The sequence below is a fragment of the Hordeum vulgare genome, chromosome 4H, assembly GCF_904849725.1.
Source record: "Hordeum vulgare subsp. vulgare chromosome 4H, MorexV3_pseudomolecules_assembly, whole genome shotgun sequence".
Taxonomy (NCBI): domain Eukaryota; kingdom Viridiplantae; phylum Streptophyta; class Magnoliopsida; order Poales; family Poaceae; genus Hordeum; species Hordeum vulgare.
Window position 1 is genome coordinate 599,121,087 of NC_058521.1, and position 27,660 is coordinate 599,148,746.

General features: G+C 46.4%; 3 protein-coding genes across 5 annotated transcripts; 2 read left to right on the forward strand and 1 right to left on the reverse strand.

Moving 5' to 3' along the window:
• Window positions 1–11,753: 11,753 nt before the first annotated feature.
• On the forward strand, window positions 11,754–16,503 carry LOC123449934 (bifunctional fucokinase/fucose pyrophosphorylase). Of its 2 annotated transcripts, XM_045127304.1 has the most exons (7): window positions 11,754–12,153; window positions 12,278–12,557; window positions 12,638–13,005; window positions 13,597–13,723; window positions 13,824–14,846; window positions 15,104–15,798; window positions 15,908–16,503. In XM_045127304.1, exons 1-7 carry the CDS (start codon window positions 11,833–11,835, stop codon window positions 16,313–16,315), a joined length of 3,222 nt encoding a protein of 1,073 aa, XP_044983239.1. In that variant the 5' UTR covers window positions 11,754–11,832; the 3' UTR covers window positions 16,316–16,503. The 2 variants fall into 2 exon arrangements, with proteins under 2 accessions (XP_044983239.1, XP_044983240.1); XM_045127305.1 differs by lacking the exon at window positions 11,754–12,153 and having other exon boundaries at window positions 12,453–12,537; window positions 12,629–13,005.
• Window positions 16,504–20,129: 3,626 nt separating this feature from the next.
• On the forward strand, window positions 20,130–25,489 carry LOC123449935 (phosphoglucan phosphatase DSP4, amyloplastic). 2 transcript variants are annotated; one of them, XM_045127307.1, is made up of 15 exons: window positions 20,130–20,366; window positions 20,487–20,544; window positions 20,667–20,711; window positions 20,801–20,903; window positions 21,620–21,696; window positions 21,773–21,849; window positions 22,182–22,262; window positions 22,885–23,017; window positions 23,359–23,418; window positions 23,601–23,657; window positions 23,783–23,878; window positions 24,061–24,120; window positions 24,620–24,727; window positions 24,810–24,941; window positions 25,078–25,489. In XM_045127307.1, exons 1-14 carry the CDS (start codon window positions 20,341–20,343, stop codon window positions 24,936–24,938), a joined length of 1,110 nt encoding a protein of 369 aa, XP_044983242.1. In that variant the 5' UTR covers window positions 20,130–20,340; the 3' UTR covers window positions 24,939–24,941; window positions 25,078–25,489. The 2 variants fall into 2 exon arrangements, with proteins under 2 accessions (XP_044983242.1, XP_044983241.1); XM_045127306.1 differs by lacking the exons at window positions 24,810–24,941; window positions 25,078–25,489 and having other exon boundaries at window positions 20,171–20,366; window positions 24,624–24,727.
• Window positions 25,490–26,227: 738 nt separating this feature from the next.
• On the reverse strand, window positions 26,228–26,904 carry LOC123447472 (cyclin-dependent protein kinase inhibitor EL2-like). Its single transcript, XM_045124078.1, has one exon. The coding sequence runs from the start codon at window positions 26,779–26,781 to the stop codon at window positions 26,422–26,424; it is 360 nt and encodes a 119-aa protein (XP_044980013.1). The 5' UTR covers window positions 26,782–26,904; the 3' UTR covers window positions 26,228–26,421.
• Between the last annotated feature and the right edge of the window lie 756 nt (window positions 26,905–27,660).

A 27,660-nucleotide genomic window follows, 5' to 3' on the forward strand; every position in this document is an offset into this window, starting at 1 on the left:
TACCGAAGGACAAAGGGAATGACATACGGGATTATACGAATCCTTGGCACTGAGGTTCAAAAGATAAAGATCTTCGTAGAATATGTAGGATCCAATATGGGCATCCAGGTCCCGCTGTTGGATATTGACCGAGGAGTCTCTCGGGTCATGTCTACATAGTTCTCGAACCCGCAGGGTCTGCACACTTAAGGTTCGACGTTGTTTTATGCGTATTTGAGTTATATGGTTGGTTACCGAATGTTGTTCGGAGTCTCGGATGAGATCACGGACGTCACGAGGGTTTCCGGAATAGTCCGGAAACGAAGATTGATATATAGGATGACCTCATTTGATTACCGGAAGGTTTTCGGAGTTACCGGGAATGTACCGGGAATGACGAATGGGTTCCGGGAGTTCACCGGAGGGGGGCAACCCACTCCGGGGAAGCCCATAGGTATTTGGGGGGGGTCACACCAGCCCTTAGTGGGCTGGTGGGACATCCCACCAATCCCCTATGCGCCAAGATAGAAAAATCAAAGGAAAGAAGAAAAAAAAGGGAAGTGGGAAAGGGGAAGGACTCCCTCCCACCAAACCAAGTAGGACTCGGTTTGGGGGGGGGAGAGTCCTCCCCCCTGGCTCGGCCGACCCCTTGGGGATCCCTTGGACCCCAAGGCAAGGTCCCCCTCCCTCCTCCTATATATATGGGGCTTTTAGGGCAGATTTGAGACGACTTTCTCACGGCTGCCCGACCACATACCTCCATAGTTTTTCCTCTAGATCGCGTTTCTGCGGAGCTCGGGCGGAGCTCGGGCGGAGCCCTGCTGAGACAAGATCATCACCAACCTCCGGAGCGCCATCACGCTGCCGGAGAACTCTTCTACCTCTCCGTCTCTCTTGCTGGATCAAGAAGGCCGAGATCATCGTCGAGCTGTACGTGTGCTGAACGCGGAGGTGCCGTCCGTTCGGTACTAGATCGTGGGACTGATCGCAGGATTGTTCGCGGGGCGGATCGAGGGACGTGAGGACGTTCCACTACATCAACCGCGTTCTCTAAACGCTTCTGCTGTACGATCTACAAGGGTACGTAGATCACTCATCCCCTCTCGTAGATGGACATCACCATGATAGGTCTTCGTGCGCGTAGGAAAATTTTTGTTTCCCATGCGACGTTCTCCAACACGCCCACAAAAAAATTTTGTGTTCTACTCGAGAAGACATCTACGCATGAACCTAGCTCATGATGCCATTGTTGGGGAACGTCGCATGGGAAACAAAAATTTTCCTACGCGCACGAAGTCCTATCATGGTGATGTCCATCTACGAGAGGGGATTTCTGATCTACGTACCTTGTAGATCGCACAGCAGAAGCGTTAGTGAACGCGGTTGATGTAGTGGAACGTCCTCACGTCCCTCGATCCGCCCCGCGAACCGTCCCACGAACCGGCCCGCGATCCGTCCCACGATCTAGTGCCGTACGGACGGCACCTCCGCGTTCAGCACACGTACAGCTCGACGATGATCTCGGCCTTCTTGATCCAGCAAGAGAGACAGAGAGGTAGATGAGTTCTCCGGCAGCGTGACGGTGCTCCGGAGGTTGGTGGTGATCTAATCTCAGCAGGGCTCCGCCCGAGCTCCGCAGAAACGCGATCTAGAGGTAAAATCGTGGAGGTATGTGGTCGGGCTGCCGTGGCAAAAGTTGTCTCAAATCAGCCCTAAAACCTCCGTATATATAGGGGGAAGAGGGGGAGCCTTGCCTTGGGGTCCAAGGACCCCCAAGGGGTTCGGCCAAGCCAAGGGGGGCAACCCTCCCCTTCCAAACGAGTCCAACTAGGTTTGGAAGGAGGAGTCCTTCCCCATTTTCCCACCTCCTCTTTTTTTTCTCTTTGATTTTCTTCCTATGGCGCATAGGGCCTTCTTGGGCTGTCCCACCAGCCCACAAAGGGCTGGTGCGCCACCCCCAAGGCCTATGGGCTTCCCCGGGGTGGGTTTCCCCCCCCCCCCCCCCGGTGAACACCCGGAACCCATTCGTCATTCCCGGTACATTCTCGGTAACTCCGAAAACCTTCCGGTAATCAAATGAGGTCATCCTATATATCAATCTTCGTTTCCGGACCATTCGGGAAACCCTCGTGACGTCCGTGATCTCATACGGGACTCCGAACAAAATTCGGTAACCAACCATATAACTCAAATACGCATAAAACAACGTCGAACCTTAAGTGTGCAGACCCTGCGGGTTCGAGAACTATGTAGACATGACCCGAGAGACTCCTCGGTCAATATCCAATAGCGGGACCTAGATGCCCATATTGGATCCTACATATTCTACGAAGATCTTATCGTTTGAACCTCAATGCCAAGGATTCATATAATCCCGTATGTCATTCCCTTTGTCCTTCGGTATGTTACTTGCCCGAGTTTCGATCGTCAGTATCCGCATACCTATTTCAATCTCGTTTACCGGCAAGTCTCTTTACTCGTTCCGTAATACAAGATCCCACAACTTACACTAAGTCACATTGCTTGCAAGGCTTGTGTGTGATGTTGTATTACTGAGTGGGCCCCGAGATACCTCTCCGTCACACGGAGTGACAAATCCCAGTCTCGATCCATACTAACTCAACGAACACCTTCGGAGATACCTGTAGAGCATCTTTATAGTCACTCAATTACGTTGCGACGTTTGATACACACAAAGCATTTCTCTGGTGTCAGTGAGTTATATGATCTCATGGTCATAGGAACAAATACTTGACACGCAGAAAACAGTAGCAACAAAATGACACGATCAACATGCTACGTATGTTAGTTTGGGTCTAGTCCATCACGTGATTCTCCTAATGACGAGATCCAGTTATCAAGCAACAACACCTTGTTCATAATCAGAAGACCCTGACTATCTTTGATCAACTGACTAGCCAACTAGAGGCTTGCTAGGGACAGTGTTTTGTCTATGTATCCACACATGTATATAAGTCTTCATTCAATACAATTATAGCATGGATAATAAACGATTATCATGAACTAAGAAATATAATAATAACTAATTTATTATTGCCTCTAGGGCATATTTCCAACAGTCTCCCACTTGCACTAGAGTCAATAATCTAGTTCACATCACCATGTGATTCCAACACCCATATATTTATGGGGTCTGATCACGTCTTGCTCGTGAGAGAGGTTTTAGTCAACGGTTCTGAAACTTTCCGGTCCGTGTGTTCTTTACAAATCTTTATGTCATCTTACATATCCGTGTGGTTTTCTTCTTTGCCTAAAAATAGTAAAGATTCTTGGGATAAGTGCAAAGATGCTTACATATCCAAGTATTTTCCGCCGGCTAAGATCATCTCCGTACGTAACGATATCATGAATTTCAAGCAACTTGATCATGAACACGTTGCACAATCTTGGGAGAGGATGAAGCTTATGATTAGAAATTGTCCCGCTCATGGCTTGAGTTTGTGGATGATTATACAAATCTTTTACGCTGGCTTAAATTTTGCTTCTCGCAATATCTTGGACTCCGCCTCAGGTGGAACGTTCATGGAAATCACGTTAGGAGACGCTACAAAACTCCTAGACAATATCATGCCAACTACTCTCAGTGGCACACTGAAAGGTCACCTGCTAGCGAAAAGGTACACGCTATAGAAGAAATTAACTCGCTTAGTGCTAAGATGGACGAGTTGGTGAATTTGGTTGCTAGTAGAAATGCTCCTTTAGATCCTAATGACATGCCACTATCTTCCTTGATTGAGAGTAGCAACGCTAGTTTGGACGTTAATTTTGTTGGTAGGAACAATTTTGGCAACAACAATGCTTTTAGAGGAAACTATGTTCCTAGGCCTTTTCCTAGTAACTCCTCTAACAGTTATGGCAATTCCTACAACAACACTTATGGAAATCACAAAAAATTACCCTCTGATTTAGAGAGTAATATCAAAGAGTTCATCAACTCTCAAAAGATTTTCAATGCGTCCATAGAGGAAAAACTACTCAAAATAGACGATTTGGCTAAGAGCGTTGATAGGATGTCTTGTGATATTGATTCTTTGAAAGTTAGATGCGCTCCTCCCAAGGTCAACTTGGATGAAACTTTGAAAGCTATGCGTATCTCCATGAATGAGAGCAAAGAAAGAACCGCCCAAATTCGCGCTAGACACGAATGGTTTAAAAGGGTGCGTTCTAGTGATGCAAATCACGAAGATCTTAAAGTGCTTGGTGTGTCTCCTCTTAAATCTTTGTTTTCGCGTGTCAAACCTACTTATGGAGGGGCTGGATATGAATCCACTTTGGTTGAAAAACGCCCCAATGCTTCGGAGTCCACCTATCTCGATGATAAAGGTGTGGAGAGTGGAGTAGAAGAAGTCAAAATTTTGGGTAGTAATGAAACTCCTACTTTGGATTTCAAGGAATTCAATTATGATAATTGCCCTTGTTTGAATGCATTTCTTTGATGCAATCCATTGCAAACTCTCCACATGCTTATAGCCAAAGCAAAGCCTTTACCGCACATATCGTAGATGCTATGATGAAATCTCTTGAAGAGAAGCTCGAACTAGAAGTCTCTATACCTAGAAAACTTCATGATGAGTGGGAACCTACTACCAAAATCAAGATAAAAAACTATGAGTGCAATGCTTCCTGTGATTTGGGTGCTAGTGTTTCCGCGATTCCAAAGTCTTTATGTGATATTCTTGGTTTTCATGAGATTGAAGAGTGTTCTCTTAATTTGCATATTGCGGATTCTACTGTCAAGAAACCCATGGGAAGGATCGATGATGTTCTTATTGTTGCAAATAAGAACTATGTACCCGTGGATTTCATTGTACTTGACATAGATTGCAATCCTTCATGTCTCATTATTCTTGGTAGACCTTTCCTAAGGACTATTGGTGCTATCATCGATATGAAGGAAGGGAATATTAGATTTCAATTTCCTTTAAAGAAGGGCATGGAGCACTTTCCTAGAAAGAAAATAAGATTGCCTTATGAATCTATGATGAGGGCTACCTATGGTTTGAGCACCAAAGATGACTATACGTGATTCCATCACTTTCGCCTAGCTAAGGGCGTTAAACAAAAGCGCTTTTTGGGAGGTAACCCAATGAATCTATCATTTTTCTTTCTGTTTTGTGTTTTCCACACTTTCATAACTCTGTTAGGATTGTGTTTTTGTGTTTTTTTTGCGTCTGTGCCAAGCAAAACCATTATGATTAGTCTTGGGGATGATCGTTTGGTCATGCTGAAAAAGACAAAAACTTTTCTTCTCACGAAAAGAATTTTCATTTTCTTTCTGTAAGATCTTTTGAGTTGATTCTTTTTTACGCTGATTGCTACGCAAATTCTTCAGACTGTCGTAATTTTTCAGAATTTTTGAAGTACCATAGGTATACTAGATATACAGATTGCTACAGACTAGTCTGCTGTTAACAGATTCTGTTTTAGTTGTGTTGGTTGCTTATTTTGATGAAACTATGGATAGTACGGGGGGGTATTAGCCATGGAAGATTGAAAGTACAGTAACCCAACACCAGCACAAGTAGAATTTAAGTTTTCTGCAGTACCTAAGGAAGTGGTGGTTTGCTTTCTTGTAGTAATGTTATCACGAATTTCTGTTTAAGTTTCGTGTTGTGAAGTTTTCAAGTTTTGCGTGAAGTTCTTATGGACAAAAAGATAAAGAGTGGAAAGAGCTCAAGCTTGGGGATGCCCAAGGCACCCCAAGATATTCAAGGATGTCGTAAAAGCCTAAGCTTGGGGATGCCCCGGGAAGGCATCCCTCTCTCGTCTTCAATCCATCGGTAACGTTACTTGGGGCTATATTTTTATTCACCACATGTTATGTGTTTTTGCTTGGAACGTCTTGTATCATAGGAGTCTTTTATTTTTGTTGTGTCACAATCATCCTTGCTGCACACCTAGAGAGAGAGAGACATGCACACACCGTGATTTTGTCGAGCTTCACTTATATCTTTTGGTAGACAATTCAACTCACATGTGCTTCACTTATATCTTTTGAGCTGGATACTTTTTCTCTATGTGCTTCACTTATATCTTCTCCTTTTTGTCTTGCAACCCCCACTACATTCCACACCATCTATAGTGCTATAACAATGGCTCACGCTCATGTATTGCATGAGAGTTGAAAAGGTTTGAGAAAGTAAAGGTGTGAAACAATTACTTGGCCAATACCGGGGTTGTGCATGATTTAAATTCATTGTGCAATGATGATAGAGCATAGCGAGACTATATGCTTTTGTAGGGATAACTTTTTTTTGGCCTTGTTATTTTGAAAGTTCATGATTACTTTGCTAGTTTTCTTGAATTATTATTGTTTCCACGTCAATAGCAAACTATTGTTTTGAATCTAATGGATCTGAACATTCACGTCACATAAGAGGAACTACAAAGGACACCTATGCTAGGTAGCATGAAAGCATCAAAAATTCATTCTTATCAATTCCCTACTCGAGGACGAGCAGGAGTTAAGCTTGGGGATGCTTGATACGTCTCAAACGTATCTATAATTTTTGATGGTTTCACGCTGTTATCTTGTCTTCTTCGGTTGTTTTATGTACCTTTTATATCTTTTTTGGGACTAACTTATTAATTCAGTGCCAAGTGCCAGTTCCTGTTTTTTTCCGTGTTTTTGACTCTTTTCAGATCTGATTTTGGAACGGAGTCCAAACGGAAGAAAAACCCCGAAATGATTTTTTCCCCAACGGAAGAAGATGAAGGGTCCTTTGGGCCAAGCCAGGTGGGATCCAGGGAACCCACAAGCCCCCACTCCGCCACCAGGGGGGAGGCGGCGGTGGGCAGGCTTGTGGCCTCCCTGGTCGCCCCGTGACCTAGATCTTTGGCCTATAAATTCCCAAATATTCCGCAAAAAATCTGGGGAGCCTCGAAAATACTTTTCCGCCGCTCTCAAGCTTCCGTTTCCACGAGATCTCATCTGGAGACCCTTCCCGGCACCCTTCCGGAGGGGACTTTGGAGTTGGAGGGCTTCTTCATCATCATCATCGCCCCTCCAGTGACTCGTGAGTAGTTCACTTCAGACCTACGGGTCCGTCGTTAGTAGCTAGATGGCTTCTTCCCTCTCTTGGGTCTTCAATACAAAGTTCTCCATGATCTTCATGGAGATCTATCCGATGTAATCTTCTTTGGCGGTGTGTTTGTCGAGATCCGATGAATTGTGGAGTTGTGATCAGATTATCTATGATATATATTTGAGTCTTTGCTGATTTCTTATATGCATGATTTGATATCCTTGTAAGTCTCTCGAGTCTTGAGTTTTGTTTGGCCAACTAGATCTATGATTCTTGCAATGGGAGAAGTGCTTGGTTTTGGGTTCTGCCATGTGGTGACCTTCCCCAGTGACAGTAAGGGCAGCAAGGCACACATCAAGTAGTTGCCATCAAGGGTAAAAAGATGGGTTTTTTATCATTGGTTTGAGATTATCCCTCTACATCATCTCATCTTGCTTAAGGCGTTACTCTGTTCTTATGGACTTAATACACTAGATGCATGCTGGATAGCGGTCGACGTGTGGAGTAATAGTAGTAGATGCAGACAGTATCGGTCTACTTGTTTTGGACGTGATGCCTATAGAAATAATCATTGCATAGATATCGTCACGACTTTGCGCGGTTCTATCAATTGCTCGACAGTAATTTGTTCACCCACCGTCTACTTGCTTTCATGAGAGAAGCCACTAGTAAACACTACGGCCCCCGGGTCTATTCACATCCATCGTTTACATCTCCGCTTTTACTTTGCTTTGTTACTTTGTTGCTTTCAGTTCTCACTTGGCAAACAATCTATAAGGGATTGACAACCCCTTCATAGCGTTGGGAGCAAGCTTTTGTTTTTGTGCAGGATCTTGAGATACTCCTCCACTGGATTGATACCTTGGTTCTCAAACTGAGGGAAATACTTACCACCGCTGTGCTACATCACCCTTTCCGCTTCGAGGTAACACCAACGCAAGGCTCCAAGGCCACGGGGGAAATCCTTTGCATATTTGCCTAGGAAGTCTCTTAAGGTGTAGCCGTCGCAGAAGGATTCCTGGTGCCGTCGACACGACTATTTCTGGCGCTGTTGGAAGATCTTTCGTTGCAGTACCAGAAGTATTTCTGGCACCGTTGCCAGGGAAGCAGAGCTAACATCAGGGATGTCGCCGGCGCGTTCCATCAGGCAATTTCTTCATCGACGGCGCGGGGCGAGGCAGAGCGAACGGAGAGGCAGTTGGTCTCGCGTGCGCGTTTGGTTTGTTGTTCAGCGTGCAGGAGCGTGCGCCCAAAATAACCAGCGCGGGATGGCATTTGGCTCCGCGCGCGCAACCAACTATTCAACGCGCATGGCTTTAGCACGTCTGTTAAAGCACCCGATTCGGATTCGCGCGCGTTAAAAGACTGTTTTTAGCGTGCCGTTTAGATAGCGCGTTTGTTGGAGTTGCTATTAATGGCCTGTTTGGGACTACTCTACTTCATAAAATTCAGTTACATTCCATCGAATCTTCTTTGGGGTAGTTTCATATAGAAGTTGTAACTCTTTTAAGGAGAGTGTTTGGATTTTATGTAGCTCCAGTTTCAAGAATGAGGAATTTGGTGGAAAGGATATATCTGATTGGATGAATGAGGAGAAATGAAGGGGTATCCACTTACTAGTGGCAGTGATGGGTAATTTCCTTTCAACTCCAGCTTCTATATTTTTTTGAAGTACCTCCTAAAGAGCTTCACAAAAAACATGGATTTGTATCTCAATTTTTTTTTTTGCGGAGTGGCATGTCATGGAGCTAACCCGTTTGGCTTGCGTTTTTCACAGCGGAGCTAAATTTTAAAGTGCAGAGTAGTCCCAAACAGGCCCTAAGAGCATCTCCAATAGACGGTCCATATGTAAAAATACCTAACTTTTGGATCTTCGCGAGCAAAAAATGTTGCTCCAACAAATGGTCTATATGTAAAAAAAAAATTACATCACCGCCTCCTGAAGATGTAAAAATGAAAACTTCGTGATGCAAATTTACATCACGAGATACAACTAATGTAAAACCGCGGCCGCACGCCAAACGACCAACCGCCACTTCATTCCCCTTCCGCCTCATGACCGCCCGCCCGTGACCGAGCACCAGCCGCCGAAAGTCATCGGCTCGTCGCCGCCACCGCCCCAAATCGCCGCCATCACCCTAGCCCGCTTCACCTCCCCCGCCGGAGGGCGTCTCGCAGCCGCCCCGGCGCCGCCGTTTCAGGAAGCAGTCGCGACTGGATTCGCCGACTCCAGCGGTCCGACATCCCATATAGCTCTGCTTCGCCGGCCACCGTGCTCCCTTCTCCTCTGCATCGCCGTCTGCAGCCGTCCGCAGCAGTGACCAATCTAACCGCCGGCCATCTTCTTCCACCCCACACACAAGGTGTTCGACGGAATTCCCCAAGGTTAAAAAGACGAAATTTGATGATTTAAATTGGGGTTGGATAGTATGTTATTTTTAGATATTTTTTGCAATATGTATGGTTGTACAGTGGCTGAACAGCAGCCGCCGGCCAGTTTGGCATCTTCATTTTTGGACCATATGTTGGAGTTGCTCTTTTTTTGCATCTTAGTTTTGGACCATCTGTTGAAGTTGAGCCTTTTTCGAAGATGTAAAAAACATTTTTTGGTGCTCCAATTTTGAACCATCACCGATTTGGAACACCAAAATATACATCATCTATTGGAGATGCTCTAAAGTAAATCTGGGCATCTCTCGGGCCGGGCCGGGTTTCGGGCCAGGCTCTTAAAAAGCCCGATGCTGCAATGTGAAGCCCGAGCCCGGGAAAAGCCCAACAGTTTTTTAGATTTTAAAGCCCGAGCCTGGCCCGCCTGAAAAGCCTGAAGCCCGAAGCACGGCTGCATATATATTCCAGCAAACAACAACATATATACACATGAAATCTTTACAAAATAGCAGCATAATTTCTTCAAAGATAGTAAAAGACAAGTCTGTTACATCATTGCATAACAACAACATAGGTAGTCCATTACAAAATACATAATAGCAAGTCCATACTCCATATATTCCATAACATAGTCCGACAAGTTCATTACATAACGATAACATCATATGAAATAACAAAGACTGAAGCTAATGACTATTTTGACTCCATCTCTTCTTTGTTCCATCAAGCTATAACAACTCAATCATTTTCCTGAAACGAAGCAAGAGAGAAATGGTATGGACTAACAAGATATAAACCAAAGGTGGAAATGATATAAGCGCACTACATAGTAAGAAAGAAATAATGAGCACAAACTGAATATGAAGATAACTCCTCCGCATGAGAACTTGAAGGTCCCCTCCCGTAGTGCTCATTTCTACAAAGCAAACAACACAATAGTCAATGATAACGTGAGTAACCGTGATGTTAAATATGCAACAAAGCACACAAGATTGTACCTTCATTATGAACATCTTCCAACGATACCAATCTTGGAGACACATTAAAGCCTCAACGGTTTTAGGCTTAAGTGAAGCTTGGTTAGGTGTTATAACTTTACGACTCTTGCTGGAGCCTCTTGGTTCAACCTTGTACGCTTCCTGCGAGTGTGAGGTGTCGTTGTAGCAGCTGATGGGACAGCCGGACGACTAGGAGGAACAACCACAACGATCTGGTCTGCCCTTGCACTTGTAGCAGCATTCTCCTCTTCAACATTAGGATCATGATCCTCATTTTCCTCTTCGTGAATTTCGTCAATTAAACTCCACAAACTAGCCATGTCTACCACCAAAAAACAACACAAAGGACAAACTAAATTTAGTACATACTCTCTCTGTGCCAAAATAAATGTTTCAACTTTATACTAGCTCTAGTACAAAGTTATACTAAGCTTAAGACACTCATTTTGGGACGGAGGGAGTACTCCTAAATATAATACATTTTAAAGATTACATTATAAACTACATACGGATGTACTTAGACATATTTTAGAGTATAGATTCACTCATTTTGCTTTATATGTAGTCTACTAGTGAAATCCTTAAAAGGTCTTGTATTTTGAAACAGAGGGAGTATTAGACTAGCACAAAGAACTCCACAAACTGATGAAGAGAAGAGATAATACCTTTCGGTCGCCACCGTCGGGTCTAGCGGGGAACGCCGACGTTGGATGGAGAGGGAACATCGCCGTCGGGTGTAGCAGCAAGCGTCGTCGTCAGATGAAGAGGGAGCACCGCCGTCGGGTGTAGCAGGGAGCGCCGGCATCGCCGATGTGTGGCCCTGGAGGTAGCTGCGATGGGGATGCCTGGACCCTGGAGTCGCCGGCTCGCCACCGTCGCTCGTCGGATCGAGGGAGCTGCGTCGCCGCCGCAAGTCGAGATAAGGTAGGGTTTCGGGAGGTGGAGTGGTGGACTAGTGCGTTCGACGTGCAGGGCTGCGGGTGTGCGCGTGTGTGGTTTGGGTTAGGAGGGGAATTGTGGGCTAGCGAGAAGGCATGGTGGGCTCGGTCGCTGGTTGCAGCAAATGCTCGGGCCGGGCCGGGCTTCAGTTCGGGCTAATTTTAAAGCCCGAGCCCGACCCAAAATTTAGCTAGTGTCAGTTTTCTAAGCCCGAGTCCGGCCCAAACTACAAGCCTGGCCTGGGTTTTTCGGGCCGGTCTCGGGCCGGGGTGCCGAGATTTACTCTAAGGCCTTGTAAAATGCTAGATGCACTTGTGCGTTGGGAGATTTCGCTTACCATACCAGTAGCAGCGCATGTACTATTACCTGTCTGTCACTCCAGTCCCACCAAGGGCCAAGCAAGGCTCAAACAATAAATTCCTCAAACGAAAGGCTGACTAATCCATCGATCCACCGGCAGCGCGCGGGGAGGCGATTGATTGATGGAGCCAGGCCATCGCCGCCGGCGGAGGGCGCACACCGCCGACGAGGCAGCGGCGGTGCTGCGGAAGGCATGGTGCCGGCTGCGCCTGTCGGCGCGCGACCCGGCGCGGGTCCCGCCGTGGGACGCCGTCGTGCTCACGGCCGCCAGCCCCGAGCAGGCCGCTCTATATGACCGCCAGCTCGCGCGCGCGCGCCGCCTCGCCCGCTTCCCGCCCTCCACCGCCGCCCTCGCCGTCCCGGACCCCGACGGCGCCCGCATCGGCTCCGGCGCCGCCACGCTCCACGCCGTCGCCTCCCTCGTCCGCCACCTCCTCTCCCAGGTCAGGCCCTCCTACCTCGCTTCGCCTTCCCCTCGCCTGCTCGCGCCACATAACTGTACTGCAGTCAGTAGATTTCTGCTCCCTTGACCTGAATTTTGATATCTGGACTGAATTTAATTTGCAGGCCACCAAGGAAGAGATCGCCGAATTCCTCCCCGAAGCGACCGGCTCCTCCGCCGACGACGTCCCGCTGGCCTCCGTTGTACGCTTCATGGCCACCAAGCACGTGCTGCTGCTCCACGCCGGCGGCGACAGCAAGAGGGTTCCGTGGGCGAACCCCATGGGGAAGGCCTTCCTGCCGGTGCCTTACCTGGCCGGGGACAACCCCGACGGGCCAGTCCCGCTGCTCTTCGACCACATCCTCGCCGTCTCAGCCAGCGCAAGGCAAGCATTCAAGAACCAAGGTTGTCTTGTGACTTTGCAGGCAAAATTTGCAATTTCTGAGTAATAAATAGGTTCCATTTGATTGATATAGCCTGATCAGGTGGGATCTTCATAATGACCGGGGATGTCCTACCGTGCTTCGATGCCTCGAACCTACTCCTCCCCGATGACGCTGCGTGCATCGTCACCGCGCCCACCACACTCGATGTGGCCTCTAATCATGGAGTGGTGGTGGCGTCCAAGGATGGAACCGAGGGGGAGAATTATTCTCTCTGTTTGGTTGATGATCTCCTGCAGAAGCCGACAGTGAGCGAGCTTGTAGAGGGCCAGGCCATTCTAGATGATGGTAGAGCGCTACTTGACACGGGGATAATAGCAGTGAGGGGTAAAGCATGGCAGGAGCTTGTTGCCCTTGCATACTCATCTAGCCAGACCATGATTAAGGAGATCATAACTAGTAGAAAAGAGGCAAGCTACCGTTTCTGGCATTGATATGTGAGCTATAACATTTAACAAACATAGATGTTTTCCTTTCTGATGATATGTTACTAAATCACTTCTCTGTGCCCCCACATAACACCTTTGCATGCCACACAATTATGCAAACTAGGTTCAGGAAATTATTTCAGTGCGATTATCCTGCACAAAAAAAAACACTTGATGCGTTTGTGTACATTTTGTTATCCCTGAAAAATATGAAATTGCAATTTATTTTGACCTTGTATTATCCCTGAAAAACACAAAATTGCAATTTATGTCGACCTTGTCTGTTTTGCTCTTAACTTTGATGTGCCAGCAGCCAAACACGTTCTGTTATAGGAATTGAATATGCACTCTCAATCTGAATGATCACTTCTCTGTCAAAGAGAAACGCTAACAGACAAATAAGTTCACTCTGCGTCCCATATTGAAAGCAGACATTTCTTGCAACTGTTCTTAACTTACCATGTTTAATTTCGAATGATGTTCCATTTTAGCAATCATTATATGAAGACCCTAACAAATGATGTTCCATTTTAGCAATCATTATGCCTGCTCATACTTGTCAATCTCCTGCAGCTGAGTTTATATGAAGATCTTGTGGCTGGATGGGTACCAGCCAAGCATGAATGGTTGAGGAACCGTCCATTTGGCAAGGAACTAATTGCTGCTTTAGGAAGGCAAAAGATGTTCAGCTTCTGTTCATGTATGTTCCTGGTTATATATAGTTATGTTGCTTCTTTGCTTTGGGATATTGGACCAGTTGTGCAAATAGAATGCTAAGTTTGGACTGTTTTCCTTTTCAGATGACTTCTCATTTTTGCATTTCGGTACATCTGCTGAGGTTCTTGATCATTTGGCGGGTTCATATTCAGGACTTGTAGGTCGAAGGCACATGTGTTCGGTACCAGAGACCACTGCCTGTGATATTGCTGCGACAACAGTCATTTTGTGTAGCAGAATTTCTGCAGGGGTATCAATTGGAGAGGATTCATTGGTTTATGATTCATCACTTTCGGGCAGAGTAAGGATCGGCTCTCAGTCAATCGTTGTTGGGGTGAACATACATGAGTTACACCACGGGAATAGTCCTCAAATTATGAGTAGTAGCACCTGTTTCACGTTACCTGATCGGCATTGCCTGTGGGAAGTGCCACTGGTAAACTCCATGGGAAGAGTCATGGTCTACTGCGGTCTTCATGACAATCCAAAAGTTTCTATGAAGAGGGACGGAACATTCTGTGGGAAGCCATGGAAAAATGTTTTGGAAGATCTTAAAATCCAGGATACAGATATGTGGGACACATCCAACCTTGACAAGTGCTTATGGAATGCTAGGCTTTTTCCCATCATGTCTCCCCCTGAAATGCTGAATGTAGGCATGTGGCTGATGGGATCCGGACGTGACCCAGATGGAAAAGTTAGTTGCATGTGGAGAAAATCACGCAGAGTCAGCTTGGAAGAACTGCACCGCTCAATCGACTATCATCAGCTTTGCAGGGATTCAGCCAAGCATCAAGCAGATCTCACAGCTGCTGTAGCTAAAAGTTGCGTGACATATGGCCTACTCGGGCGTAACCTGTTTCAGCTGTGTGAGGAAATGTTAGGAAATGATAGTTCCAGTGTGGAAGTCTGTAAAGAATTGCTTACATTTTTTCCAAGTCAAGGGGATCAGTATCCTGGTGCTCTTCCTCAGAGCAGAGGATATCAGGTCAAATCGGATCTACTTAGAGCTTCTGGAGATCTTTCTACCGCTTCTATGGTTGAAGAAAAAGTATGGGCTTCTGTTGCAAGCGAAACTGCATCAGCAATAAAATATGGGTCTAAAGGTACGTAGTGTAGCAGACAATGAAAATCATTAAAACCTTAATAGTACTATTTTAGATGATTATGCATCTGTCCCATTCCATATAAATAATCTTACTAGAACACTGTATTCCTAACAAATTAAATATACAGCGTCCAGTAGTACGGAATATTCTTTAAGAAAGCAAACTGAAATCTTGATAAGCAAATGATGTTACTGTAATTTTCTTACTATAGACACCACTATGATCCTGATAAACAAATGCACCTTTTCTTATAGAACCATCAAGCAGTGCAACAACGTCAAGTAATGGAAACCTGCGTCCTAAGAAGGCTGTAGTAGAATTACCGGTCCGTGTGGACTTTGTTGGGGGTTGGAGTGACACACCTCCATGGAGCTTGGAGCGCCCAGGTTGTGTTCTGAACATGGCAATAAGCCTGGAAGGGCGCCTTCCAGTCGGGGCTACGATAGAGGCAACAGAAGACCACCATGGAGTTCTGGTCGAAGATGACGCCGCCAGAAAGGTCTACATTGAAGATCTGTCATCCATCTCATGTCCATTCAAAGAAGATGATCCGTTCCGTCTAGTCAAGTCTGCTCTCATCGTCACCGGCATCCTTGGCCATGAAATGCTGTCAACAGCAGGCCTGAAGATCAGGACCTGGGCAAAGGTTCCTCGTGGAAGCGGCCTTGGAACTTCGAGCATACTAGCGGCTGCTGTAGTCAAGTGTCTGTTCCAACTCATGGAAGATGATGGAGGAGATGATAACGTCGCCAGGGCTGTGCTGGTAGTAGAGCAGATAATGGGCACGGGCGGCGGGTGGCAGGACCAAATTGGTGGCCTGTATCCCGGGATCAAGTGCACCCAGAGCTTCCCAGGACAGCCGTTGCGCCTCCAGGTCGTTCCACTGCTGGCATCCCCTCAGTTGATCCAGGAACTGGAGCAGCGTCTCCTCGTCGTGTTCACCGGCCAAGTAAGCAAGCGTGCATCCTCTGTTTTTGCATGGACAGATCATGTGAAAATCACAGCCTGAAACCTGAATGAACCGTGCATTTCATCGAACGCGAATGAACGAATGGCAGGTGAGGCTGGCGCACAGGGTGCTGGAGAAGGTGGTGACGCGGTACCTGCGGCGTGACAGCCTGCTGATCTCCAGCATCAGGCGGCTGGCGGAGCTGGCCAGGGCCGGGAGGGAGGCCCTGATGAACGGCGAGGTGGACGAGCTGGGCGGCATCATGCTGGAGGCCTGGGGGCTGCACCAGGAGCTGGACCCCTTCTGCAGCAACAAGCTGGTGGACGAGCTGTTTGCGCTCGCCGACCCCTACTGCTGCGGCTACAAGCTCGTCGGTGCTGGAGGCGGAGGCTTCGCCCTCCTGCTTGCCAGGAGCCCTGGCCACGCGGTCGAGCTCCGGCGAGCGCTTCGAGACTCCATGGCCGGCCTCGATGTCACGGTGTACGACTGGAACGTCGCCGTGCCACTGCCAAGATGATGGACGAGGAAAGCACATACATTTGTGATGTAACTATACCCAACAAGAACTCGCCGGACACGCACTCATTCTTGTCATCGTTTGTGATGCAAGTATACGTGTATGGTCTGTAATTTTCATCCTGATTTGATACAAATCGGTGCAATCAGACCGTTCTTAGCTACAATGAAATCTGGAATTTTGTCAGAGATCGTCATGTTCTTCAATGTGGATTTTCGATCCACTTTGCATACTGATCAGTACAACCATGCAAAGTTTGGTTGTTGGATCTGTTGATCTGATGCCCAGAAAATTATAACCAGACACCCGATCTATAGACACCAGCCTGCATTTTTGGTCAGATATTTGGTGTAACACTTTCGTCCGATTTGAGTTCGGATATGACGAGTTTTGGAGATTATTGACGTGATGCGTAGGCACTAGGTCATGGCTTAATTGGTGCATCCCACGTATTTCCTCCTTTTCTAAATATAAATATTTAAAATCCACCGGTTGATATCTGTGTCTCGTAAACCAGCTCCTTTACTCGACTCGTGTCCCTGTGGGGCCTGCCCACCGCCCCACACTCCCAACCTTATCCTCTTTCTCTACGAGCCTTTCTCCACGTGTTTTCCTCTTCCTCTTTCCTGTTTGCCACGCCGGCAGCGACCGCTATTCCCTCAATGTTGCAAAATCAGTAAAGAGGTTTGACGTCGGCCACCACTCTGCCGCTGCTACAAAATCCTTTCTCCACGTGTTTTCCTCTTCCTCTTTCCTGTTTGCCACGCCGCCGGCGACCGCGATTCCCTCACTGTTGCAAAATCAGTAGAGAGGTTTGATGTCGGCACCACTCCGCCGCTGCTACAAAATCGAGAGAGAGGTTTGACGCTGGTCAATCGTAGCATCTATGGCGTTGCGATGAAGCTTCACGGAGCTTCACCGACGGCGCCCGGAGCATCTCGTCGTCGTCGCTGCCGCATGCGCATGGCGGTGTTTCAGTGGAGCGGTCGGCGACGGCTCCAGGTGCTGCGATGCAGCGCTGACGCGGCGACCCGAAGCTCGTTGTTGTAGCTATGCATCACCGGCGACCGCGATGGAACTTCACCGACAACGCCCAGAGTTGCGATGCATCGCCTGAAGTTGCAATGAAACTTCATCGGTGCTACAATGGAGCTTCACCGGTGAGCCCGAAGCTGCGCTACAACGGGTGGTGCTGCATTGGAGCTTCATCGACGGCTGCATTAGAGCTTCACCGACGCCCTTAAGGTGCGTTGCAGCCGGACAGTCACTGTAGTGCGGCATAGTCGGCACAGTGCCGCTGTGCTGCCGGCGAGGACGATCATTTCCAGCTCTGATATGATCCCACGGCTCTAGGGGGTGCATCGAACGGCTGGCGACCCGACTGATTTCGCCAAGAAATCAGTCGGATGATTCGTAGCAGCCGCCAAATATAAGTCTTTTTTGAACACAGTACAAACGCAAGCGCTTATACACGCGCATACACTCATTCCTATGAACGCACACACGCACATCCTACCCCTATGAGCACCTCCGAGAGACTGGACTGGCATATCCCACTGAATACACATCACCAGAAATCCTGAAATAAATCCAGTAATGAATTTTTAGAGATTACACTATGAACTACATACGGATGTATTTAGACATATTTTAGTGTATGAATTCACTCATTTTGTTCCATATGTAATACATAGTAGAATCTCCGGAAGGATTTATACTTAGAAACGAAGGGAGTATATATGTAGGGGTCACATACTCATAAACCCTTAGATCATGAATGGACTCGAGGAGGCCTTCTATATAAAATATAAACACCTCTAACCCAAGCCGCAAGGAAGGATCATCCTCAATGCATCACAACTCCGTTGCAGCCACCGGGAGGCTCCCCCTTCTCATCTAGAGGGACGCCTCACCCTCCATGGCTTCATCTCCATTGTCACCACCACAAAGGTCACACAAGAAGAGGAGAAGGAGGCACTACCGCCACCATCGGGCGCTGGCCCTAGGTCGTGCACACGACACCCATCTCCATCTCCATTCTCAAATTTGTAATTTGTATTGTAAGTTTGAACATGTTGATAACATCAATGAAGCATTCCTCTCCGTGTCTTTATTCGTTTATGTTGGAGTAGTTTACTCAGTTCTAGGTTAGGTACGATCTAGTACACAATATAGGGCCAGTTCTTTAACAAGATTCTTCCAAAATCGGACCCTTCCCCAGCTTCTAGAATCTTGAGGTAGGGAGTCATCAATTCGAGCTAGCCAACAAGAAGGGTAAGGTGTGGTTGACGAAGTAGTAGCATAGATTCCTCTAACGCGGACATCGACGAATGCGTAAGCATGTCCAACAGCAAACAGCAAACCTGCGGAAGAAAAAGTACGACCATCACAACTGTCACCCACATCGCCAGCCTCAGCAAGCCACAACTAGCTACATCAAGTCACCCCTCAACCCCCTCACCCTCCTCCCCAGCTCCAGCAAGCTGCAATGAAACAACCTAACACACAGTAAATCCTCCTCCTCTCTCCCCTCTGTACAATAACCCCGTCCAGGCGTCACGTAACACGTCTCTTTTGGTCGCCTTCCGCAGCCACCACAACTCCAATATGTTGTCTCTTTTTTTAGGCTAACGCCCTCGTTGAGTTGCCCAATGAGGGCGCACGCTCATCGACAGGCCGACATTATATACCCCCATATCGACTGCAATACGGGCCCACGGAACAATACACCCACAATACAGTCTAGCTAGAATTCCACCCCATGAACGCCCGATTCCACGACTCGATTGATTCCCAAACGATTTACCCCTAGGAAGCTTAGCGATCGAGGAGATGGCTAGCCCTGGTGTAGGTGAGATGAGAACTAACCAAGTCACGTCCAACCTACATCATTTGATCTTACATGGAATTCACGTAGATTTTTGATTATTTTATTAATACTAATTAATTAAATAATACTTCATTAATACTAATTAATTAAATAGTACTTCATTCGTTCTTAAGGCCCTGTTTGGAACCATGGTAGATTATGATAATCTGAATTATGAAAATAGATTATATAATCTGGTTTATAAAAGTAATCTAGATGGGCATGTTGAAAGGCCATGTTATATAAACTATAATCCAGATTTTACATTGTATAATGACTTGTCTGTCCTTTGTTTTTTTTTTAAAAGAAGGGTGACGGTGGCAGAAATGTAATTATCTCAACCTTTACAAGGATAATGGGTCATTATCAATCCATAATCTGATTTTAGCTGGGGTAGAGTAGATTGTGAGTTTTTAATAATCAGTCCATTTAGTTTTTATAATCTACATCATAATCTGTCTTGTTTGAAGACATAATACTGTATATTATAAAAAATAAATTATATAATTTAAGTGGTTTCAAACAGGGTCTAAATATAAGTATTTTTAAAATTTTCACTATTAACTGCATATGTATATAATTTGAGTAGTTTCTAATGCAATCATTAGAAAAACTTATATATTTAAGAACGAAGGAAGGAAGTAACATAAAAGAATTGAAGAGATACCGTTAATTCTGACCTATGGACGATAATTAATCAGCAAATCTTGTGAAAAGAAGAAGAGGAGGAGGATAGCGGGATGGGATGGGATACACCACATAGACGTTGCTCCCCAACCAGCTGTCCCGTCGCCCCGACGACGTCGTCCGGTCGCGACGGCGAGGATCCGGTCAAAGGGCACTAAAAGTGGGCCCCCCGCCCGATTTAGCCACCCCTCTCTCCTCATCGCGCAGAGTCTGTCTCCGTAGACCCAGCCTATAAACCCCGCCCCCACCCCACCCACACACGCACCCACTGTCGGTAGGGAGGGCCGATACGCCGCGTCCACGCAGACCAGACCAGAGCGGAGCGGAGCAGGCGCGCCGTCCCCTTCTTCCCCTTCCCCCTCCCCGTCCTCCGCCGCGAGATATTTCCCCCTCTCCTCCGTCCTCCGTCGCCGTCGCCGTCGCCGTCGCCGTCGCCGTCCGCCGCCGCGCCAGCAGCGAGGGGGAAGCCATGAACTGCCTCCAGCACCTGCTCAAGTAAGTCAGCCAGCCAGGCGGGGTGAGCCCGGGCCCTTTCGATTTCTCGCCGGAATCATGTTTCGCCGCCGTCTCTCGGCCCCGCAGCTTGGCTGATTTTTCCCGCCCCCCACCCGCCAGGGAGCCTCCGATCTTAGCGGGATCCAGATCGATGAGGCGGCCCTCGCCGCTCAACCTCGTGAGTTCCTCCAATCTGTTCATTCCGATTTCCGATTTCCGTTTCGCCGGCCCACGGAATCGAATCGGGGCTCTCTCTAATTCGACCTAACCTTCTGCCTGCCATTGGGACTCACTCCCCAGGCCATGGTTCGCGGAGGGAGTCGCCGCTCCAACACCGTCAAAACCGTAAGCATTTCCACACCTCCCGCTTGCCCTTGCGATTCTACTCTTGTTCCAGCCAGGGGGTCTAAACGTCTGCGGGCTCGCAATTTCAGGCATCCGGCGCGTCCACTTCCAGCGCGGAGAGCAGCGCCATGGAACCCGGCGCGGAGAAGTCCGATACGTATAGCACTAACATGACACAAGCCATGGGAGCAGGTAGGCGAAGACAACAAAAAATCAACTTCCATGACCGATTCAAACTTCTTTCTTGCACTTGCATGTGATGTGAGCATGCTAGCAGTTGATTCACTATCAGTCGCAAGGTTAGGCAATGGTGCTAGTAGTTGCATTTCAGACATGTTGGGTCGAGGTGGACTGGCTGCTTGCTGACTTACTCAACCCCTTGATAGCTGCAAAATGAGAAAATGCCCCCATTCATATAAATGTCACCATCAGAGTGCTGACCTGAGCTATTACATTACTTGATTGGAACCATTCAGAACAAGCTATTGTTTTTCTATCCTAGTATCAGCATTTTACGTTCTTCTTCTTCTCCATTAGCCTTTATAGACTTTTAGGCTTTAGCGACAGCTCATTCATCTGACGTTTTATAGCATATCTAACCTCCCCTTCTCGGGGACTACGAGTGTTTCAACAGCTGACCATGTCCATGATGCTATATGTAGTATTGTTCCCAAGTTTGCTCATCTGCTGCTATCATATTGTTCCCTTTTAAGTCTGTTCATTATGTTGTACAGAACTTTATCACATAGAAAGCTTGGGAACTGATTAGTTATAATCTGCTTACCTTCAGATCAGATCACCAATCAAGCGTGAATTTGTGCAATATCTTGTGCTCCTTTCTTGTTAAGTTCTGTATACTACGCTATTCCTAAAGTATTTCCTTTTTTCTTAAAAAAAAACATTTCTAGTGTTGACGTACAGGCATGAGCTTGGAATGAATTACAATTTCATATGCCCGGACTTGATTGTAGGCTCCTGCTTACAGGTTCTCATCTTGACCTTTCAGCTAGAAAACCTTACACCTGTGACTCCATCTAATTTTTATCTGCTTTCATGTGCAGAGCCCGCGTGATGTTGATAAGCTTCGGGAGATTGGTGTAAAAACTGTATTCTGCTTGCAGCAAGATCCAGATCTTGAGTATCCTTATAATTCAAGTGTATTTTCATCTTTCTGGTAGAAATAAAGAAATATATTTACTACTGCTTATTAAGCTAGATCCAAACTTGCATGTCTGTAAGATCGTTACGCTTATGTTCATACATAAGGAAACATTGTCGAATTCGGCTCATAGCTTTCTATCTACACATGCATTTTTTTGTCTGCACATATTTTATCTGTGCAGTGTGTGTAGACATCTTTTAACATGATCAAATTTTTATCCTAGCGACATGGTTATTTGTTACTTCCACTGCTATGCAATGCTTTCTTGCTATGAATATACGTGTGTCATCCTTCACCATTTTGTTTAGATATTTTGGAGTTGACATCCGTGCCATTCAAGACTATTGTCTAGAATGCAAAGACATTGAGCACTGCCGTGAAGAAGTTAGGTATTAAAAGTTCTATTCTTCACGAGTCCATTTTAAACTGGACTTAAAATTTGGCGTAACCTATGCCGAATGGAGTTACGCAATTCCTTGTTCCAAGGTGACATAGTTAAAATTGAAGAATATGCCATTGTTCATCTGGCTTCGGAATTGATCAAATTGGAGTGTTCCTTCAGCTGTTCTTTAGTTTCAAAGAGACTACCAAATACTCCCTCTGCAAAGAAATATAAGAGCGTTTAGATCACTAAAGTAGTTAGCAACTTATTGTCTCTATCCTCTCCTGTTCTGTTGACCTTTTACATGCATGATATGATATTATATTTCAGTACAGTCGTCCCAAACTGTTTATGAATGCGAGAAAAAAATATTGACACAAGTGAAACATGCATAATCTTATGAAAAGTTACTCCGATGAACAATCTCTACTTTTTTGGCTTCTGTTCTCAATCCAACCACAAACATTTCACTTCTCAATACTTAGAGGCTGGAGCTAGATGATTCGTATTTCTGCCAAGCAGTATGTATATAGCAATGTAGTTCTTCCTTGCATCCAGTGTGGGTTCTTTTCATTGTCTGTGTTGCGAATATCCAGAGTATTAAATTAATTTAATGTTAATTACACCAGGGATTTTGATGCTTTCGATTTGCGACTGAGGCTTCCTGCTGTGATTAGCAAATTGTACAAGCTTGCCAGCCATAATGGTGGAATAACATATATACATTGTACTGCTGGACTTGGAAGAGCTCCTGCTGTGGCAGTAGGTTTACAGTCTTTCTCTTAATTGTTTCTCAATATGTCTGGATGTGCCAATTGGGTTACATAGTCGTGACTCTTCTCGCTTCTCCTAATTTTATCCCCTAGCCTCCACCCACAGAAAATGAAGGAACATACGGACCTGCATATATGCAAGCATTTGCTTGTAGTACCATCCACCAGATAACAAATATAGCTAGACAATAACATAATCATCTTATTTGGATTCAGTAAAATGTACAGTTTGTAGAGTGCTTTGGTAACTTTCCACTATGATTTGATGTTATTCATAGTCTTGTGCACTGACAGTCCGCTAATTCTGAGAATATTTTTGCAAAATTTCAGCTGGCATATATGTTCTGGATTCTTGGTTACAATCTTAATGAAGGACATCAACTGCTACAGGTAGTATTAGGAAGTTGAAAGCTGTTTGTAAGTTAATATGTGTGCACTGTTGATGCCAATATCCACCAACCGAATGCTTGTTTGCTAATCTCTCTTCACTGTATTCTAAGTTATTTTTACCACATGGCTAGTTATCTTGCTTGTGTTTTGTACAGATTTTGAATCCATTTTTAATGTTGTAGAGTAAAAGGCCTAGCTTTCCGAAGTTGGAAGCCATCAAATTGGCAACAGCTGACATTGTAAGTAAGACGTACGCTGTATTCCCAGTTTATAGTTATGAAGGAAAAGATAAAGTAGATTTCCGATATAATTGTGTGGCATGCATCTCGTCTTGCAAATAAGTTGTGACTGTCTTATTCTTTAGCTCACGGGCCTGTCAAAAAACTGCATCACTCTGAAGTGGAAAAATGGCAGTTGTTCTTCTGTTGAAATTTCTGGGCTTGACATTGGGTGGGGACAGGTATGTTTATTCTTGAATTGTGCCATATACATTTCTTGTGTTGAAGAATTTCAGTTTGATGGAGTGATTCTGCCCAGCTGCTCTCTAGTATGGAATGTATCATATTAAGTACAGTACATGTTGTTACATAGGACACACTCTTAACTGTTTTTTTTCGTCTTATATTTCTTATATTTATGCAGAAAATCCCCCTGGCATATGATAACGAGAAAAGAGCATGGTTTCTTGAAAGAGAGTTACCTGTGAGTATCAACCTAACTATCATACAGAGAGCAATTATCTGCCTTTAATTTTCGTTGTTCATATGGCTTACATCTGTATGCCATCAGCGTGTAATATCAAGCCTAATCCTTCATAAATCTTACATTTCACGTATAGGTTTCAAAGCTTCATACTTCTGAATATTCAGATAGTTTGCCACCATAGAAAATTAATTTGAACTATAGGTTTGGTCATCTAATTGATCCAAGTATAGTATATCCTGATAGTTTGTCACCAGAGAATATTAATTAGAACAACAGTTTTGGTCATTTAAATGTTCCAAGTATACTGACGGCAGTTATTATGTCACTTCCTCAAAAAGGTTGATCCTCTGCAGTAGCGCACCATGCAGCATGGTCGCTGCCATATGGACCCGACCCCACATGTCATCTGCAGTGCTGCAGATGATCTCAAGCTAATTGTCCGTAACTTTCATGCTCACTGTATCTTACACGCCTTTGGTGCTTATGTTTCCTGAAGGAAGGACGGTATGAGTACAAATATGTAGTGGATGGCAACTGGGTATGCAATGAACATGAGATGAAGACCAAACCCAACGCCGACGGACATGTGAATAATTACATCCAAGTGAGATAGATAATTTCCCTGAAATTAACCTGCAGACGTCTTGCATATCCCAGCATATATAGCTTACGAATCTTGCTTGCAGGTCGCCAGGGACGGCACGAGCGATGAAGAGAAGGCAATGAGGGAACGATTGACTGGCCCAAACCCTGAGCTAACAAAAGAGGAAAGGCTGATGATTAAAGAGTACCTGGAACAGTACACTGAGCAATAAGAGGTTAGCCCAAATCGTCCAGACTTTTGCGCCGCAACTTTCTAATTTTGATTTTCTTTCATATGCACCATACAACAGCGCGCAAACAAGTCACTTGTATTAGAAAACCCTAACCAATTTAATGTTATATAAATTGCAGAACTTCCCTTGCTGGAAATGCCGGGTGTGTGGTGTGACCGGCTCACAATGCAAGCCGGGAACATCTACTGATGAAATGAAACGAAACTAGACGACGCATCTCCGAAGCGCTGCTGTGCTCGGATCGACGCCGTGGGTAGCAAGCAGCTCTTAACTGGAAAATAGTTTGGCTTCGAGTTCTCTTCTAATTACTACTACTATTAGCAGCATCCCTCTTATCTTGTCCTGTGTAAACACGCATGTGCTCCATGAAACGAGCAATCAGTGAGTGTCCCTGACAGTGCCACCGTTGTAGCCGTCGTATAAAAGCAAAGCAAAATAAAGGGCTGTGCACGAGACCCTCAAGCAAAACGTGTAACATATGTATGGAGTACTACTGAAGAATAAAAATCAGCTGAGATGATTCTTTTTTCTTTCCTTTTGATCTGGAGATGATTCTCTTCATATGCTAGCTGCATGTTATGTTTGGGCAATTTTTTCTTTGTCAGTTTTTCTTAGTCAAGTCAACTGTCAAAGTCGACAGTGCTATCTATGGTCAGCGTCGGTGTCTTGTGCCGTTCAAGTCAAAGTCGGCTGCTGACTGCTGTGCTGTGCGTCGGTGGGGATCCAAATCAACAGTAGCAGAGGAATTTTCAGAAATTAAAAAAGAAATGCGCGAATCACTGGGCGCATATATGGAAGGGTTGTTACTGCTAGATGGTTCAAAACAAAACAGGTTTCGATTTGGCAAGTGCGAAATCAAAATGGTAACAGAAATATCTGCGTGGATGACGATTTGCTTGCTCTTTCCATGATATAGTACCTACAGAGTTAATTAAGCCTTTTTTTTTAAATCTTATCCAGTGCATCCCTCCCTCTTAATAGGATCTGATTTCGAAAATTCACAGGGATTTAGACTGTCTCCCCTTCGTATACAGACGAATCCTTTCATCTCAATCGAGTTTACCGTTGATTTTCTCTTGATTTGGGGTTTCCCTTGCATTTAATTATTTGGAAACCACCGTTAGCTGGCTCCCCCTCTCTCTCTCTGTCTGTCCGTCAGTCATTTTCACACCCCTGTTGTATCTACAGCAACTCATTTTCAACATCCGTAGAACATATTGAGTAGTATTGAACATTGGCAAGATGAGCAACGAATCAAAGAAGGGTAGTACAGATAACAATAATATAATCTTATTATGAGGGATGATTACAGAGGGCGGTGGGTTTGTAAAGCGAAGTATCTGGTCGTGGCTACCGCTACTGATTAATACTATTACCTGAAGATGGCTGATATACATCACACATCATCCATCTACACGAGTGTCAACTCAACTCAACTACTAGAACTGCTACTAACAAGCACTTAGTTCAAGCTGGCGCGGCTGCTCCGGCGGCTCCGCTGCTGCTGCTTGTCGTCGCACGGCGGCGAGGGGCGGAAGATGGCGTCGAGGTCGTCGAAGCGGAGGCTGATGACCCCGACGTCGAAGAGGCGCTTCCGGCACGCGGCGTCGGGCTGCGGGCGCGGCTTCCGCGGCGCCGGCGGGCAGGTGGCGTCCTGGCCCAGGTACCCGATCCCGGCGCCCGTCGGCGTCCGGCAGCAGCGGTAGTAGTCCCCTTCGTCACAGCCGCCGTCGTCGAACGCCGGTCCGGCGCCAGCTCCGAGGAGGTGGAGGCGTGGAGAGAAGGCGGAGGGCTTGAAGAACTCGGGCGACGCGGCTGCCATGGCTGGCTGGACCTGGATGGAAGGAGGAGGAGGAAGGAGGCGGCGATGCTTTGCTGTTTGAAAGCGATTTTGAAAAGGGGGTGCCGGTGCCGGTGCTGGTGCGGGGGGCGAGCGAGCTTAGCCCGCCGTATATGTAGCTGGGACGGGTCAGAGGGGGGAGGGAGGTCCGTGGGTGTGGGTCAGTGCGGGTGTGAATCGGAGTGGGTCCAGGTGGGCAGACGACGCGTATTGCACAAGGAAACGGACCGACCCGACGCGGGTGGATGGAAGCAGCTGGGAAATCGGGGCCGGCTTTTCCTTCTCCACCTTGCTGCACACGATAAGCAATGCTTCCACTCCAAGGACGACGTTTTTCTTCTCTTTTTGCAGGCGACGTGTACCGGTGCCTATGATGACGACGGCGCCTATGGTCGTGCTTACCTTGCCCGATTGTCGGCCGCCGCTGCAGTCCTCTCCTCCTCCGTGTACCTGGATACGGGAATCTGTGGAGATCCGGACGTGTCCCTCACATCAACTCCAAAGATGCTATTCATTTCATTCGTAGCCGTGTGTTTGATCCGCGCGAATAAAAAGTTAGTCCGACGCGCCGATCCAAATGAACGCATGTCCGCTTTTCGTCTGTCTGTCGACTCATTCCCGATCCAATTTTGAGCCTGATTTGATTCGACACACACAAAGCGAATGCGGATGACGCACGCTTTTTCCATCCCTGGTCCATCAGTCAGTGGCACATTGGTCGTTTTTCACCCCTACCGACAGCTAGCTCTCACCTCGCTCCCAGCCCCGTCGCCGGCGCGGCCCAGTTCCGGTGCCTCCTCCCGTACCTCCCCAGCGCCTACCCACGTCGTCGGCCGCAACACAGCCCGGGCCACTGCAGCT